This window comes from Sciurus carolinensis, chromosome 8 (assembly GCF_902686445.1).
Source record: "Sciurus carolinensis chromosome 8, mSciCar1.2, whole genome shotgun sequence".
Classification (NCBI taxonomy): Eukaryota; Metazoa; Chordata; class Mammalia; order Rodentia; family Sciuridae; genus Sciurus; species Sciurus carolinensis.
In genome coordinates this window covers 54,247,962-54,265,568 of record NC_062220.1, presented here as the reverse complement: position 1 = coordinate 54,265,568, position 17,607 = coordinate 54,247,962, and the positions used below count along the sequence as shown (strand labels likewise).

At 39.8% G+C, this 17,607-nt stretch overlaps 1 protein-coding gene across 4 annotated transcripts in view; it reads right to left on the bottom strand.

Annotated features, from left to right (window-relative positions):
* Abcb4 (ATP binding cassette subfamily B member 4) overlaps window positions 1-5,356 on the bottom strand; it is a 62,822-nt gene extending 57,466 nt beyond the window's left edge. Inside the window, exons 1-3 of one of the 4 annotated variants that reach the window (XR_007109936.1) lie at window positions 5,110-5,356; window positions 4,838-4,923; window positions 2,187-2,241 (exon numbers count right to left, since the gene is read on the bottom strand). Coding sequence is in view for 2 of the 4 variants with exons in the window: in XM_047562506.1 (XP_047418462.1) it covers window positions 2,187-2,241; window positions 4,838-4,917 (135 nt within the window). In the remaining 2 variants the exon portion in view is untranslated. The remainder of the gene's footprint in view (window positions 1-2,186; window positions 2,242-4,837; window positions 4,924-5,109) is intronic. The other 3 variants (XM_047562506.1, XM_047562505.1, XM_047562507.1) reach the window with 3 other exon arrangements.
* Between the last annotated feature and the right edge of the window lie 12,251 nt (window positions 5,357-17,607).

The window sequence follows — 17,607 nt, the reverse complement described above, 5'->3', positions numbered from 1 at the left end:
TGTGGCAGAAGCAGGGGATGCTCAGGCTTAAACCTGCAAGATGATTGGGGACACAGGAGTGCTTAAATAACTCCCTGCAGGGAATTCCTGAAGGTCATATTACAAGGCGTGGGAGAGGATTTTAGAGGGAGGTATAAAGGCCTGGTGGGCTATGCCAAAGATTTTGGACTTAGTACTACTTACAGAGAGGAGGGATGACCCCAGTTGTCACAGTGAATTGCACAACTCCTAAAGAACTAACCGGAGATTACTGTCATAACACTTAGTTACTTGCTGTCTTTTAAAATCTCCCAGTCTCATTTTTTCTCAATATTTTTGGTGGACCTCTCGATAACTCTGCTCTGTTTTCCTCCTCTGCCTTCCAAACTGCATCTTCTTTCACTTCCATTTCTATAACTTCCTCTCTACCTTTTGCATCTCTCCTCTCTTTTTGTACTTTTCATTCACCAATCTTTTAGAGAAAAAGAACAGTTATTGACAGAGTAGGTAATGAGTCAGGTTGGTAGATTAGAATCTGAGAGCTAAAGTTGAGTCAGACTGGGTCAATAGCTAGGGGAATCTGAGGTTGGAAGCATACGGTAGGGATTGGGTGTGTTGCAAACTGTTCTCAAAGAGTTCCAGAAGTTCATTTGGGGTCGGGGGTTGGGGGTCAAATTCCATCATCAAACACACAGGTAATCAAGAGTACTGAAAGGGACACAGGTCAGAAGCCCTGTGGAGCTCAGAATGAAACCAAGGCAACAGGTAAAATCATGAACAAATGGTTAAAAAAGAACCCAGCCCATTAAAAAGAGGAAGAAAGGAAGGACAAGCAAATGAGGGAGGTTTCCCAAAATTGCTACAAAAGAGACTACTGTCCCCAACATTAGTGGCTCCTAGCAAAAGGAAATAGATTTGTTGGTTACAATTCAAAGCACAGGGTCAGGTTGACAGGTAGTGTTTTCTTTTGCGGACATTATATGACATTGAGGAACATTTTAATGTTTTTCATGCCAATTGAATTAAATTTAACAGTCTTTAAGCATAAGTTCAAAATTGGGTGAATTTCACAGTAACATCCTAAGTAAATCTAGATTTGTTTTTAGCAATTTTCAACAAAACAATATATTTCTAATTTCTATTAGAGCACAGTTTTTTTTTTTTTCCTAAACTCTTTCAGGTCAAAAAATATTCAGTGGCAGAATAAAGAGTAAATTTAAATTCAATTTAACTAAAACTTCTAAATTCAAATGATATTTTCTGTTTCTGCTCTAAGGTGTGGAGTATTTTCTTTGCTAAGGAAACAGATGTAAAATCTGTGCATTAAAACCAAAGTTTGATTCTTAAACAGTGTATTCGCCAAAGCACTGTTACAATTTTTAACTCTCGCTGAATCTTTTAAAGCAACAACAAAGAATAAGCAAAAAGAGAATGAATGGGAGCTTTGTGGTGACATGAGAAATGTGCAGCAATGTGTGGATATATTGGTGTCTTTTTATCCATTTACATACTAAGTTGGAGACTTTAACTGACAAGCTGTTTAATTCTAACTTCTTTACTGTCAAATAAAGGCTGTCAGTTTGATACACATCATATTTACCAATGGAAGGCAAACACTTTCTGGGACTGCCTCTCTGAGACATACTACAAATGAAAAACAGATTTGATTTCTTCCAAAAATATGTTGGTTGCCTTGCACCAGCAGAAAAGCACTAAAAATCATCTTAATCAGAATCCCTACTAGTTATCCCATATTTAACCACTTTTCCTGGCAAGCCAATGTGAACATAGATTTCTTAATTGCTATTAAAACTTCAGTAGTTAACAATTACCCTCTTTATATGCAAGCTCATCTTAAGCTAAATTTTGGTGGTGGGGGTGAACTGGCGTGAAGCAAAACAGAGATGCATTTTCCTGAATTTGGTGAGTTTCTATGGTGTTATTAATACACTTCCTATTTTTAATTTCCCTATACACTAGTTATCTCTGCCCTGTGTCATAGCTAGTCTGCCCCTCTCTCCTTTATTGTCTACCATGGGAATGCAGGCCATTGCCACATAAATCAACCTAAAACAGAACAGGTGCAGCAGAGACAATCTATCACTACCTATAGACAATCTTAAAGTACTTTCTCTACAGCTACTAATTCATGACCCCAAATATGAATGAAAGGTAGGATTATTCCAATCTAACATTTCACAGCTTACCAATGTTAATGGTCCAATCAAATTCACTTTCTTCATTTTTTTTGTGTCTTGGTTGCTGTAAAAAATATAATTGTTTGAACTAAAAATGGTTATGAAATGTTTCACAGTCAATTGAACACAAATCTGAGTAGTTATGATATCAAAGTATAGTATCTTCAAATATAAAAGAGTGATGTCCACAATTGTCCAAATAACCCAGTTAAACAAATCTTGCAAGGCAGTTGCCAGGTGCAAAGGTAACTGTCCAAGGTACTACAAGGACATATGGACAAAAGAGAAATGGTTGTCTGTGTTACAGAGTCTACACACAGGGAGAAGAATAGGTTAGCAATGTCTGCCAAATCAATTTTTTTTTTTTACAAACAAATTACATGTTGATCTAAGAGTAGTAAAGACCACTCTTTCAGAGGTTTTCAGGGAGTGGTGTCAAGAAGTCGTATTCATTCTACATTTAAAATACAGCTAGAATTCAATGACTTCTCTCCATTTTTCTTGCTAGTCCCCAGTAGAGCAGCCTCCCACTTAGTCACTCCACCTTCAATATGCCTGCTTCAGTCTGTCCTCAACCAGTAGCCAATTATTTAAAAACTCATATCATATCGTGTTACTTTTCTCTTCAAAAACTTACAAAGGCTCCCATTTTTCTCAGATTAGAAACCAAAATCCTTATGTTGGCCTCTAAGGCCCCACTTGCTGTGTCCTTGTTACCTTTCCAACCACACCTCTCCCTGCCACCCTTACTTACTCAGTCTGCTCCTGCCACTCTGGCCTCTTTGCTACTGTGTGGACACTTCAAACATGGTCCCATCTTAGTATTTGCATTGCCAGTTACCCCTACAGGTAAGGCTCTCCTTCAGATACTCACACAGCTCTTTCCTCTCATTTTTTTCTAGTCTTTGTTCAAATATGGTTTTCAAAATAAGACCTGGACTGGAGTTTAGCTCAGTGGTAGGGCAACTGCCTGGCATGTGCAAGATCCTGGGTTTGATCCCCAGGACATCACACACATGGTAAAAAGAATTCTCAGAATAAGATCTACCTACTTAAAATTGCAAAGTACTTCTGCTTTGTGCTCCTAATTTTCTAAATTCTTATTAATGTTTTTTATAGCATTCATTATGTTTGAGTTTTTTTTTTTTTTTAACCTAAGACATTTATCCAGGTGGGTGATAAAATTGTATTCATAAGACTTGATCCCAAATTATGGAGATATTTACTACTATCACTGGATGGAACATCTGCCACTAAATATGTTCAAAAGAATGTGCCACAGGATATTGTTAGCATGACTGGAACAAGCATACAACTAACCCTCACTTTGCTCTAGATAACTGCAGTGCCCTTACCATTTTATTTCATAATCTTGGAACCAACCTTAACTTATTCTTAATTCCATGCATTTCTCCTTTGAGCTTTTTTCTTCTTTCTAAGAGAAAGCTGTAAGCCTCTCTTCTGAGGACTTCCCTGGATTCTGGAGTATCCCCACACCTTTTGCAGGAGAACTCCTTTTTGCACTCATCAAATGTTCAGCCAGTGCAATACATAAATAGCCTTCTTCATGAAAATACCATCTATTAATAGATTCACAGTCATCCCCAGTCTAAATTGCCAGATGATAAAAACCACATTTTTCTATTAGAAATAATACCATCCACCTATTTTTCCAATTCTATATGGCAAAACTAAATCTTCTGTGAATAAATACCATGATACCTAGAAGGGATACGGAAAGTAACTGTCCAAACAAGTTAATAGACTAAAATAATGCTTCAGTTTAAGCATCAGATAGGCATATTTTCAGTTAGCTAATCAGGCCCCTTGAAGCTTGAGGACAAACTATAGAACCTGATAAATTGGTTCCTCTGGGTGATAACTCCATGACACAGGTCAATTAGTTCTGGGTGGCCTGGTGTGAACTCAGAGACTGTAGCAGCCTCATAAACTATTTGAGGCTGAAGACAAAAATGATTCACAGTTCCCAGAGTGAAAGAGGAAACAGAAACACACCATTGACCAGCTCTTATGTTCCTACCAAAACCTGTAAAGTATGTTTAAAAAGGGGTTGGGGAACCAAACCCAGATTCAGAGACCCGCAGGCAATGGAAGGTCTGAGGTTTTTCCCTTGTACCTGAACAAAACAAAAACTGATTTGGAAGCACAAGTTTACAGAAGGCTGATCAAGTTTCCCCTCTCCATCTCACCTCCCAGAAAGGAGAAATACTGAAAAAGTCTAGGATGGGAGGAGGGGGAGGGACGAGACAAGGAGGAAGACAAAAAACGGGAAGAGTTTTTGCTTCAATCCCTTATTCACAAAGCACAACTGTCAACAACAGATGTCTGATGCTTTAGAAGCATGAATAATCATATGAAATATAATGAAAGTTATCTGTAAAAGTTTAACACCACCGATATTCATCTAATCAGACCCGCACAGAGGAAGACAGCCTCTTCTCTGAACCTGCTCCAAAAGAAGCCTCGGTGACATTCCTGGAGGCCACTTAAAACTTCTGTTTCAAGGTCAAACAAAACCTTCCAAAGAAGCCCCCTCAAAGGCCAAAGGCATCAACCACTTTTCTCAACTTCTTGCCAGGGTTGAACTTGCCCTGCTGATTCACGTGTAACGGAAAAGCCGCTGGCTGCTGGTGATGTACCTGCTGCTGCCCAGTTCAAAGTCGCCCTCCACTGTCCTGGGGCGCCGGGTTGTTCCGTTTCTTGCTGCCTCAAGATCCATCTCAGCCTGGGAAAAAACCACAGCCTCAGATCCAAGTGCACCCGGCCCAGCTCTGAGGGCACCACCAGCCTCCTCGGGGACCCTGGCCAGAGGCCCTTGAGCGGGAGCACGAGTTTAAGCCGGGGATTCCCGGTGGAGGTCCCACCGCACCCTCCCGCGCCAGCCGTCCTCGGTGTCTCCCGCCTCCCTCACCTCGGACCTCGAGCGTCTCTGGCAGAACCGCGGACCGAGCGGGTTTTGCGGCTCAGGGACCCGGACTTTGCTCGCCGCGGCTTCGTCCCCGCCCCCCACACGCGTCCGGTCCCAGCGACGCCTCCAGCTACCGCCGGGGCGAGGGCCCGGGCCCACAGAAGCAGCTCCGGCCGCCCGCCGGGCTTTTTCCGCAGGCCAGGAGCGCGCGAGGGGCCCAGCGCGCCGCCCTCGCCGCCGGGGGCGCCGGGCCACCGCTGCCACCCATCTGGGCGAGCCGCCAGCCCCGGCCCGGCCGCACCAGCTGCAGCCGATAAGCCGCGTGTGCCTCTGGTGCCCTGAGAGCCTTGCCTGGCAGGCCACCCAAGCCCTTGCAAGTGACTGTCACTCTCTTGGCGCTCAGTTTTTTTTCTTTAAATCCATGTGGGGACAGTTTCGGACTCTCGACCATCATAAGGTCGCTGTGAATGCAGAGGGAGCTCTGGGCTCCACTCCCACTTCTGCATCCCTAGTTCTGAGCAGTGGCACCAAACTCCAAACCAACTCCAGGGGACGGTGAAAGCTAATCTAGACAAGCCGGAAACATCACATTATGCTCTGAAGAAGTGGAAGACTGTCGGTGCCCCTTAGTACTTAGAGACACGGAATTTAAGGGCTGGGAGGGACTTAGGTGATAGACTCATTAAAAACCCATATTCTTTACATTTGAAGAAACAGTTGCAGGGTGTTAAGTCCTGCCTGACACTGCATCAGTAGACCAGAGTCCAGGCGGAGTCTCCGGAGTCCCGTACAGCGTCCTGGCTCACTGCGCTAATCATAGACCCTCCCTCTGCTAAATTACCTCTACTTCTAGCTCCTATATGAACGTGGTGTCTTACTTCTTCTGACTAATTTCTCCATTCTTCCCCAAAGGAAATCTAAAATAGGGAGAAATAGGGCATCACGGTTCAGTTTTGAAGCCACTGAGTTTCAAATTCCAAACCTCACATTATTAATTATATGATTTTAGACTTTACTCATTTCCTTAGGCTTCAGTTTCCTCATATGTAAAATGAGGATGAATACATCTCCCTAACCACGTTATTATGAGGAATAAATGAGTCAAGAATAAATTAATTAGAAATAAATGAATCAAGTACTAGATAAAAGTACTTAGTGCTGTACCTAAAACATGATACTAGTTCAACAAATAGGACTTTCCTTCCTCCTAATCAGGCAACTGGACTTTCTACTGGTCCTTGCTCTTAGTATGTCTTATTAACACAATAGTGGGTCCGGTGGCTTTCTTGGGTTTCCAGGGAATCTTAAAGCAAAACACCGAATAAAAGGAGATGTTTTCAGACAGATGCTGGTGTGAATTCCACCGCTTCCCATTACTATCTGTTTGGTCTTGGTTATATAATTCTTGATTCAGTCTTTAAGTCTGTAAAATAGGGGTGTAACAGGATTAGAGAAAATCCTAATAAACTTTACACAAAATGCACCATACCTGGGAGGCACCTAATAAATGGTAACTATAGTTAAAAATTTCAGAAGAGGTACATGAAAAATGCAGGAAGAGGAGCCAGCAGCTCTGGCACTCACACCTGAATGTGACTGGTATTTCCATCTAGCTCTGCCAGCTACCTTGAGCCATGATAGAAACTGACTTGAAATAGTATACTGGGAGTTGACCAGAACTATGGCATGCTCTGAAATTACATAATAGATGTGAATTTAGTTGCATACTTTTCCTCAAAGTATTTTTTTCTCCTTATCCAGCCTACTGTAGCCTTGAGGTTTCTTATTTGATAAACTAGAATGCCTCCCTTTCATGATTCTAACAGGTGTTCAGATTATTTCAAGGGACTCAGACTAAAGCAATTGAAATTGTTTAGTTTGAAAGAAAGCTTCATAGTGATGGGAGGACCCTGTAAAATTCAGGAGTATATGAGGGATAATGTCTGTTCCTCAGTTGCTATTTAAAGGTTGGAGGAGTAAAAAGCAGATACTTGAAGGTGCAGGAAGATTCTGAACTAAAACATGAACAAACGAAAACACCAGTAAGCAGTGAGGTGTGTTTGTTAATCTGTCTGAGTCAATTCAGAAGGTTTTTCTTGCAAGAAGTTCTGTGTTTTCTTTATCTGAGGACAATAATGAAGTGAGGCCTTGGGTCAAGAGGGAACAAGAGACAAAAGGTGGGGGGTTATAGGGAGAAAGAAGTCATGCCTACATGGCAGTGTTTACATGTTTACTTGGGGTTTGGGCCATAATCTCAAAAGATACAATCTCAAACATCATAATCCTGAATGTTGAAATGTCAAAATACTAAAATTCCTGATAGTATAAGTCTAAAATCCTTACAGTGTAATTTTGTAAAAAATAATTTTACAATTCTTTAAAAATATTTATTTATATTTTAAAGGGGATTTATTCGAGAAATGTCTAAAAACGCCACAAACCACTTCATGGTTCATTTAGCACAATAAAATAGGCAATAGTAACACATTTCTGTAAGTATATACACTCAGTTATACCCATAACAGTTGAATGGGTATAACAGTTGTGAGCAGAAGAACCATTTTCATAAAGAAATAGATTGATAATTGAAATACATAAACACACATCACTGTGGTTGGTAATTGTGTGCACCCAGTTTTGACTCTGTAAAATAGGGGTGTAACAGGATTAGCAGTAACAGGATTTATCACTATGGTCATCTGAAATACTGTGACAACAGACAATTCAAGTCTTCTGACGAGATCAACCAAAAACAGTGACGGGTGACTACATATGCCAGGATCTTGAGAAATTTTATCTTTCACAAATGCAGATGTCCAAAAAGGACATCTCATTTACTGAGGAATTCTGTGACCAATGTGACCACACTCTTGGGTCCGGCGAGGGGCAAAGGGGAATTGGAAAATAAAGATTCACAGACACAAATTTTGAAGATTAAGCTGGGATCAGGTGGAGCTCTGCTCTCTGATAGAGCTTCAGATCTAAAGAGTTACGCCAGCAATCTTTATTTATATATGTCTCATTATCAGGTTAAAAACTATGCAACCATTATTCTTTGTATTCAGGAAAGTTTACAGAAACTAGGACATCCTATGTAGCTTTTCATAGTTGCAATCCACAGTTGCAAAGTATAATGTTAGGAGCTTTGTGTAGCTCTCAAGAAAGTCCATTGTTTAAAGTTACTGTAAGGCAAGCAGGAACTGGAGAGGCGGGGCTGGTGAAACATTGTGGTTGTCTAGCATAAGAATTTCTTCCTTCCAAGGAACTGTGTGCCTGAGATCAAGGTCAGAGCTGATAGGACTCTTCACAGAGCCTCCTCATGCAGGGCATTGCCACAGCAGCATCCTGGTGCCCTTGCACAGAAACATTCCCAGGCACTGGACTTGCCACAGCCATGAGGCCATCAGAGACCCCCAATCTCAGTCACTGCTCTCCCATCCTGTATCACCGGTCTCCACAGAGGACGTTTCAATATTTTTATATACACACAGAGTCAACATTGTGATAATGCACTTTCTCAAAGTCAAATTTGTAAGAAAAATGCATAAAACGAATTTGAACTCAATACACATCTTTACACAATTTATACCTCCAATACTGGAAATGACGAGAAGATGAAATACACAACATAGTGAATTGTAAAAACATGATGCCAACAATTGTAGGGGAAAACTAAAAAAAGAAGAAAAAAGAAAGAAAGAAAAGAAAGACAATAAAAACCTAAAAATAAAATTTGACTTTCGGTATGTTAACATTTGGCGTTTACCCTTTCACAATTGTGATTCTTTGGATTTCAACATTTAGGATTATGGCAGTCAGGATTATGATCAGCACTGGTTTACCTGTATTACAGCCAATTCAGGAACTCTTTAAATAGTTATTTGAAAATACTGCAACAACTCTGCCTACTTATTCCCTCCAATTACTCATTCATCAATTAGAAGCTTAAAAACTTATTTTATTTAAAGCACTATGATCAATTGTATTTCCCATCATATGCAGGTTGTGAGAAATTTTAATTGTGTCTTTGTGGAAGGATAATGAGATACTTGTGCATTGAGTTTGGAAACTGAAATTAATGTCCTTCTAATCTGCCATCTTACTTTTTCTATTTGTCTCATTACCATCTTTCTTTCTTTTCTGTTTTTTTCTTCTTCTTTTGGATAAATTGAATATTTTTTTATTATTCAGATTTCCTTTATTAAATATGCTTTCTTTTGTTATCTACTTAATAGTTATCTCCTTAGAGATATGGCAAGTATCTTTGACAAATCATTGTACTTTTTCTTCTTTCAGGATAATGCAAAGATTTTAGAACTTTTAAACTTCATTTATCTGCTGCTGCATTTTACACTAAGATGTCAAGTCCTTTAATGTTCTCTATATATTTATGACTCTTATTGGAATAGTACTGATTTATGAGTTGATGCTCATGTTCTTGATTTTTATTTCTTCGTACAACTCAGAACTACTATCTTGAATCAATTGCCTTACACCCAAAGGATACTTTTCTGCATTTCCTTTAGCCATTGATGAATTTTGTCACTTTTTTCCCTGAAATTTTATTTCACCTTTATTTTAAAAAATCATAGGGTTTATTTCTTTCTTTTTTTTTTTTTTTTTGTTTGTTTATTTTGGTGGGGAGGGGTTCTTTTACTGGATATCAAGACTTACAAACCTCTAGTAATCAAAAAAAATGTGTTTTGGACAGGGATAAACAAAATAATAGGGAAAAAGAATAGAGATCTTGTAAATGGTGGAAGTAGAATGCTAATCTAGGTGGTATTCCTAGCCAACACATTAACTTAAACAGGGAAGTGAGGAAGGGGAAGACAGGTTAAATGTGTCAGATAGTTGAGTATGTTCCTTCTTTTACATGTCCTCCAATCCATTGATCTTACCACCTTTTTACTATTCCATACCCTCTTCATGTCCCCTCTCCCTTCATAAGTCAGTCTGCAAATACCCACAGCTTCCTTGCCCTCTCTGTGAGACTTGTCTAGCAAAACCACAACTCTGGCTACTTCACGTTACCCAACTACCGCAAACCTTTACTATGCAGCACAGTGTGTCTGATAAAAAATACAAAATCATCTGACAAGTCCTACTGTGAACTGGATTGGTGCTGTACTGCTTTCTTAGTGCACTAATTATGTCTATTATTTAGTGTCCACTCATGGAACTCAGGATTCATAAGAACAAAAATTTTTTGTTTTATTCATTGTTAAATCCCAACAGTCATAAAACATATCTTTGGTTTATTTACCCTCTTATTTTCCTGGATAATTCCTTCTTTTTTCCTCAGACTTCTTTCATTCTTCCCCTGTCTTCCAATTCTGCTGAATTACTGTGTTTATGTCACTGACAACAATGAAATTTTCAGAAAGGAACTGCCATCATCTCCCGCAAGGACCTTTCCCACTAATCAGCATCTGTACCCAACGGGGCCTTCCCACTTGTTCCTCCAAGTGAGAGATTCGTGCCCTTATTTATAGTCAGTCATCCTTTATATTCTTGTACTACAGATCCCATTCCCTCTCCCCATCTTGTGAAGTCTTTCTTCCCTCTCTGACCTGCATATTCAACTTTCCCATCCCTGCAAGACCATTCCCCTAGCATACATACACACTGTTATTTTTTTCCGTCTTAAAAAACAAAAACAACAACAAAACTTTCTTGACCCACTTCCCCTGCCAGTTACCATCATTATTTCGCTCCTTGATTTGATGATAAACTTTTTGAAAGAGTTACATCGTTTTCTCTCTTTCCTCTCCTCCTGTTCTCTCTTAAACCCAATCTAAACAGGAGTTTGACCCTTTTACACCACCGAAACTGCTCTTGTCAGGGTCACAGATAAACTCTACGTTGCTAAATCGAAAGGTCAATTCCTTGTACTTATTTCACTTGACAAATTCAAGCATTTGACAAATCCATCACTCTCCCTGGGTATACTTTGTTCGCGTGGATTCCAGGATGCCACCTGATTTTGATGTTCTGATGTATTCCTGGTCACTCTTTCTCAGTCTTCCTTAAGTCCTCCTTCTTGGTTTAACTTCTTAAATAGTACTGGAGTACTCCAAGGCTCACCCCTTGGACTTGTCTGTATTCTCATTCCCTCTGACATCTCAGCCAATTTCAGCTTTAAATACCACCTGTATCCAATAATTTCTAACTTTTTATTTCTAATCTACACCTCCTTCCTGAATTTCCAAGTTTCATACACAACCGCATCTTTGACAACCCTATGTGGGGGTTTAATGACTCCTTGAAACATGATAGTCCCAATATGGACTCCTGATCTTTTCCCCAAACAGGCCCCTTCAACAGGCTTCTCCTTCTCAGTTGGCAGCTCCGGGCTTCCAGCTGTCAACAACAACACTGGAGTCACCCTGAGTTCCTCCCTTTCTTCCATACCCCATAATCAGTCTGTCAGGAAATCCTGTTGGTTTTCCTTTCAACACACCTCCAGAATCTGACCACTTCTCTATACCTCCAGTTCTACCCCCACCAGGCAAGCCACTATTGCCTGCATTACTACAACAGTTTCTAACTGTCTCTTGGCTTCTGTCTTTGCACCCTCTTTCCAACTTTTTCAGTTTTCAAAAGAACAGCTGGTGATTTCTTTGAAATGTGAGTCAAGTCACTTCCCTCCTCACAATTCTGTAGTGGCCTCCACTTCTCTCCCATATTCCACCATGATTCATGACTTCCCTGTTCTCATTTTCTACTTCTCTCCTTGCCAAATGGTCTCTGGGAAATTCCTTAAAGAAGCGAGACAGAACTCAACCTCAGGGTATATGTACTAGTTATTCTTATCCCCCAGATATTCTCAGGGCTAACACTCTCACCTCCTAAGTGTCTTATTAGTGATCATCTTTTCAATGAGACAGGCCTGATGTCCCCTTTAGAAACTGCATTCCATACCTACAGAACCCTGAGTTCTGCTCTCTCTGCTTTGATTCCCCCGGACATTTATCATCTTTCAAGTATACTATATGATTTATGCATTTTTATGCATGTTGTCTGTTGACACTTCAATTGCATATAAGATCCATATGAATAAAGGTATTTTTCTATTTAATTTATGTAGCTATTCAACAATTGCTGTCCTTACTTACTATGTTCCTAGCCCTGTGCTAAGGTTTGAGGATATAAAGAAATTAAGGCATGACTCCACCACAAAAGTCATTCAGATTTATATAGTGTCTGACAAAATTACAAAGGCTATCACATGCATATGTTATCTAATTTGGTTCTCAAAAATAAAAAGCATGTTTAAGTGAGGAGTTATTATTCCCAGCTTAAAGGTGGGCAAACTGGGACTTTGCAAGAGTAAGTGACTTTTACACGGCTAATTACCTGTAGAATTAGGACTCCTTTTCTCGTCATGTAACTCCAGCTCCTGCTTCTATATCCCTGAGGAAGACCACTGCCAATCAGAAGCCATGCTTATCTGTATTGCTAGTGCCCTAGCACTCAAGTTCTCAGTAAGTATGTATTTGAGAGGTCCATATTTTTAAACCATAGCATAAGAGACTTATGTTGTAAAAAAAGAATTTTCTATAGGTGAAAGTCAACAGAGAAGAACAAATTCCACCTACCAAAGTACTTTTTAAATTACATTTAAAAATAAATGAACAGTTGCTTTCCCTAAAGAGGGTATGTATGATGGCCTCAATTCTGTGTCTAGGTCTATTTTAGCTTGATGAGATATGCATTGTGGTCCTTCCCCCCATTCTGTTGTATTGGTGGCTGCTCGGTTTTGAATCTTGATTGTTCCCCCAAAGGCCCATGTGTTAAAGGCTTGGTCCCCAGAGTGGCACTACTGGGGGATGGTGGAACCTTTGAGAGATGGGGCTTATGGGAGGTCTATAGGTTATTGGGAGCATACTCTCAAAGGCGCTGTGGGACCCCACTTCCTTCCTTTTTCTGTTTGTACCTGACTGTGTGGAAGCAGTTTTTCTCTGCCATACGCTCCTGCTATGATGCTCTGCCTTACCACAGGCCCAAAGCCACAACTAAGAGGATTTATCACCAGTGGACCAACTCTAAACAATGGCTCACAGAAGTTCTCTAAACAGAAAGGAAATGGCAAAAGAAAAACCCTTTGAATATCAGGAAGAACATGGTAAGCAAAGACATTGATAAATACTATATAATAAAATATCCTTCGCCTATTGAATTTTCTAAATATTTTTTGATGATGGAAGCAAAAATTGTAATACTGTTTGGTGTAGAAGGTAAATGGATGTAAGGCAGATAAGATTTCTACATTTCAGTTGAACAGGTGAAATGATGACAACAGTAGACTTGCTAAGTTATGCACAGTATTCAGAGAACCACTGAAAAGACTATATAAGTAGGTCAAGTTAAAACACTATGGATAATAAAATTGGATTTTATTTACACTGCTCCAACCAAGAAAGGATGCGCTGCCTCATTATTGCAGTCTAGGTTCTCCAATTGGTTTCCATTGATACCTGAGGTGAGGTAGGGGAAGGGTGTCCCTTGATTTTTTTGGACATTATAGTTTTGGTTCCCCACTAGCCCTCTGCTGATATCTCCCTGGCTGAAAGAAGTGGGGATACATTGTTAATCCCCCCACCAGGCCTCCATGGGGTTGGGGAGGTGACCTTATTGCCCCTGATTGGTGGTGAAAGTTCCAAGTCTCCACAAGGCTTCCTCATACACCATCCTGGAGAAAAGGGAGAGAGGTGCTTTAACCCATTATATCTCATCATTCCATAAATAGCACACATAAAAAAACTAAGTTGAACAACAAATATGCTGCTTATGGTCACTTTGAAATGAATATTGTTTTTAGAAATTTATTTTGAGAAAAGTAATAGGTGACTAATTAGAGCATTCAAAATATACATATACATGTATATATATAAGCTCTAAATTATGATTTCCAACCTCTGTCAATTTCATTGAAATGTTCACTGAGTTGAAAACTTGGGACTCAACAGGTTAATCTGACCAGGTAAGGATGATAAATCAGCTCCTACTTGACCTTCTCTAACATCATCCTAGTTGGGGGTGGACGGAGGGGCTAAGGGATCTTGTTACTGTCTCAAAGTTGGAAGATGAGGCTCCTTGTAGGCCCTTGCTGGTGTGGGCCTCACTGGTGGCAGTTTTTCCCATCATGTTTGGTGACTATGTTCTAAATATGTTCTCTAGCTAGCCTGCTTGTTTCCTGGTTCTCTGACTAGAGAGCAGGAGATTTTTGCCTGTGGGTATTGGCATTGGGTTGTTGCCTTCTTCAGGTCCAAGTCTGGGATACAAGAGGCAAACAAACAACACACCCAATAAACTGGTCAGGGACTCACAATGAGTTGCCCTTCCTTGAATCTCAAATTCTTAGCTGGTCTGCCTTATTCTTTCCACTTCTCCTGGTCTTATGTTTTTGGTATATAATATTCAGTGTTTTTAGTTGTACTTAGCAGAACATCAGGAAAAAGTATGCCTACTCCATTTCCCCAGAAGTTGCTGCATGATTTTTTAAAAAACTGATTTTTAATAAAAGGGTACAGAGGCAAAGGAAGACAATTCTAAAATCGAATTAGCCAATCTTTGTATTTTTTTCCATAAATAAAAACTCTGAAGTATTATATTAAAAAGGTTTCTCTAAGTTATCTACTCTCCCTCTCACCCTCTAGTAACATCCAGTTCCTTATGCTACTTATAAAAATCTGTTTATTTTTCTACATCAGAAAAGGGGGGTAGATGAATATTGTCTCAATCCGACCTCTGTCTTACCCTACAATATACCATGAAATCAAATGCTAATAATTATATACCTTGCCATAGTAGAAAGATGAAATAATGTTAAAACACCAGGATACAAGCTCTTCATGTACTCAGCCATGTGTTATACTACATATCAACTATTGCTATGGTCTGGATAGGTTTAAAACTGTCCCCAAAGAGTTCATGTGTTGGAAGTGCATTGATGTTGGGAGCAAGTGAAACCTTCAAGAGGTGGGGCTTAGTGCAGTGTAATTAAGTCATTGGGGATGCTGCCCTCAGAAAGAACTAATGTAGCCCTTGTGGTACCCTGGTTAGTTCACAAGAGAGGGTTGTTACAAAAGGGGCCTGACTTCTCTGTGCTCTCTGGTTTCTTGTCTTACCATATGATCTCTCTTTCACATGCTCCCCCACCATGATGCTATCCACCATGAAGTTAGGCAGCTAGGGGCCCTCACTATAGGCCAAATAAATGAGGCTGCCCAACTTTGAATTTACAAACTCCAAAACTGTGAGCTAAATAAACCTCTTTTCTTTATAAAGTTCCCTGCCTCAGGTATTTCAACATAGTAATGGAAAATGGACTAAAATCATTGTATTAATTATATTAATAGTATTGTGTTACATTTATTATACTACCATTAATTATACTTATTTTCACATCTTTTTTCTCCCACTTGAACATGGGCTTCTTCAGAAAAAGGAAGGAAGCAAATGTAGTACCTGGAATGTTGTAAGCACCTTATAAATGCTGCTGTCTCCCTTCTTGCTCATTCCTTCTTCCATCCCTGGCAGAAAGACCAGGGGAGAAACTCCATCCATAACTAATCTAAGATTAAAGGTTTAAAGAAGACCTATGAACAAATAACCAGATAAGTCTTTACTAGCACCTCAGACTAGAACTTACAGGAAGTGCTGGACACCTTCCACCCCAGCCCACATGTCTTTGGAGACTGACATGTGCAGACACCAGTAGATTAACAGGAAGGGGTTTTGGTATCTTAAACTTCTCTGAAGAGTTCTGACCAATGTTGTCAATATTTATTGACTTTTTCAATAAGTACTTATGGGAGAAGAGAAGGATGGAATGAAACACATACTCAGAGAACAAGGTTTTACAAACTGACCTGAGGAATGCCGACAGATGCTCAGGGATAACTAGTGCTCCATGATTTGAGAAATGATGCCGACCATGCTCTCACAATGCACAGGAAAGAATCTGAGAAACTACAAAGAAAAACCCACTTAACTTGTCAGTATTTCCTCCCCCTTTGCCTCACACCCTACAATACCCATTGAAAACACAATATTTATATTCTCTCTACCTATGAAGCTACTTGTAAGAGAAATAATTCTAAAAATTCCAAGAACAGGGAAACAACTCCAAAGACAGATGGGTGTAAAAATGGTGCCTAGAAGAAAGAAGGTGTGATTTTAATTCAATTGAGGCAAAAAGCAGATAAGGTTGTGGTGGGAAATTCAATACATTAGAGGCTAAAAACTAAACCAAAATTTAGACTTACAAAGTTTATCAAGGTTTTGAAAAAGCAATCATTACACTGGCCAAGAATTATATATTCTTATCAGTATGGAGATTCCTCAAAAGACTAAGAATGAAACCACCATATGACCTCATTTTATCACTGTTCAGTATTTATCCAAAAGAAATGAAGTCAGCATACTACAGAAATACATACATACCCATTTTTACAACAGCACAATTCAAAACAGACAAGGTATGGAACCAGACTAGTTGTCCATCAACAGAGGAACAGATAAAGAAAATGTGGTATATATACACAATGGAGTTTTAAACAGCCATAAAGAAGAATGAAATTATGTCATTTGCAGGAAAGTGGATGAACTTGAGGGCACTATGTTAAGTGAAATAAGCCAGACTCAGAAAGTCAAGGATCACATGTTCTTTCTTGTATGTGGAAGGTAAGGAGAAAAGGGAAAAATAAAAGAGGGGAATCTCATGAAAATAAAAGGAAGACCTGTAGAGGAAGGAGACCTGGGAGAAGAAGAAGGGAGGGAAATGGGAAGGTACTAGGGAATAAAATTGACCAAATTATGTTATGTGCATGTTCAAATACATCACAAGGAATCTCACTATCATGTATAATTAAAATGCACCAATAAAAATTAGCTAAAAAGAACTATTTTTTTTTTCCACAGTAATTTGAACTCCCCTGTATCAGTAAAGATCCCAGCAAGACATAAATAGCACATGCAAACTTAGGTCATTTAAGCAGGGTTTAACAAAAGAACTTTTATAAAAGGATGATATGGGGAGAACCTATTTGGAGAAGCGTCATTGCCCCCCCTAGGCTAGTATGGGCGAGGGAAGGAGGCACTCACCAGAAGCTCTATGGAGCTCCATGTAGAGGCAACTGCTTTGAGAAGAACAGTGACCCACCCTTTCTGCCTCCCAAGACCCCACTTCAGCTAAACCCTCAGCAATCAACCTCCCAGGGCAACCTCCAGAGAGCAGTGTGGAAAGAAGGGGCAAAGTAGACATGGAAGGGCAAAGGGAAGCTTGGTATACCTCTCAAGATGGAAGACTGCAGAGACTAGCAAAAGATAATCCAATCATGACTCTTTCTGGACTACTTGACTCATGTAGTACTTCTGAAGAGGACATTCTGCTAAGCTGGTAAAGGCATGAAAAGAACAGGCAACGAGACCCAGTCCTGGAATCTGAAAAACAGCTATTAACAGTGAAAAATAAGCACACAATTAAGATATAGA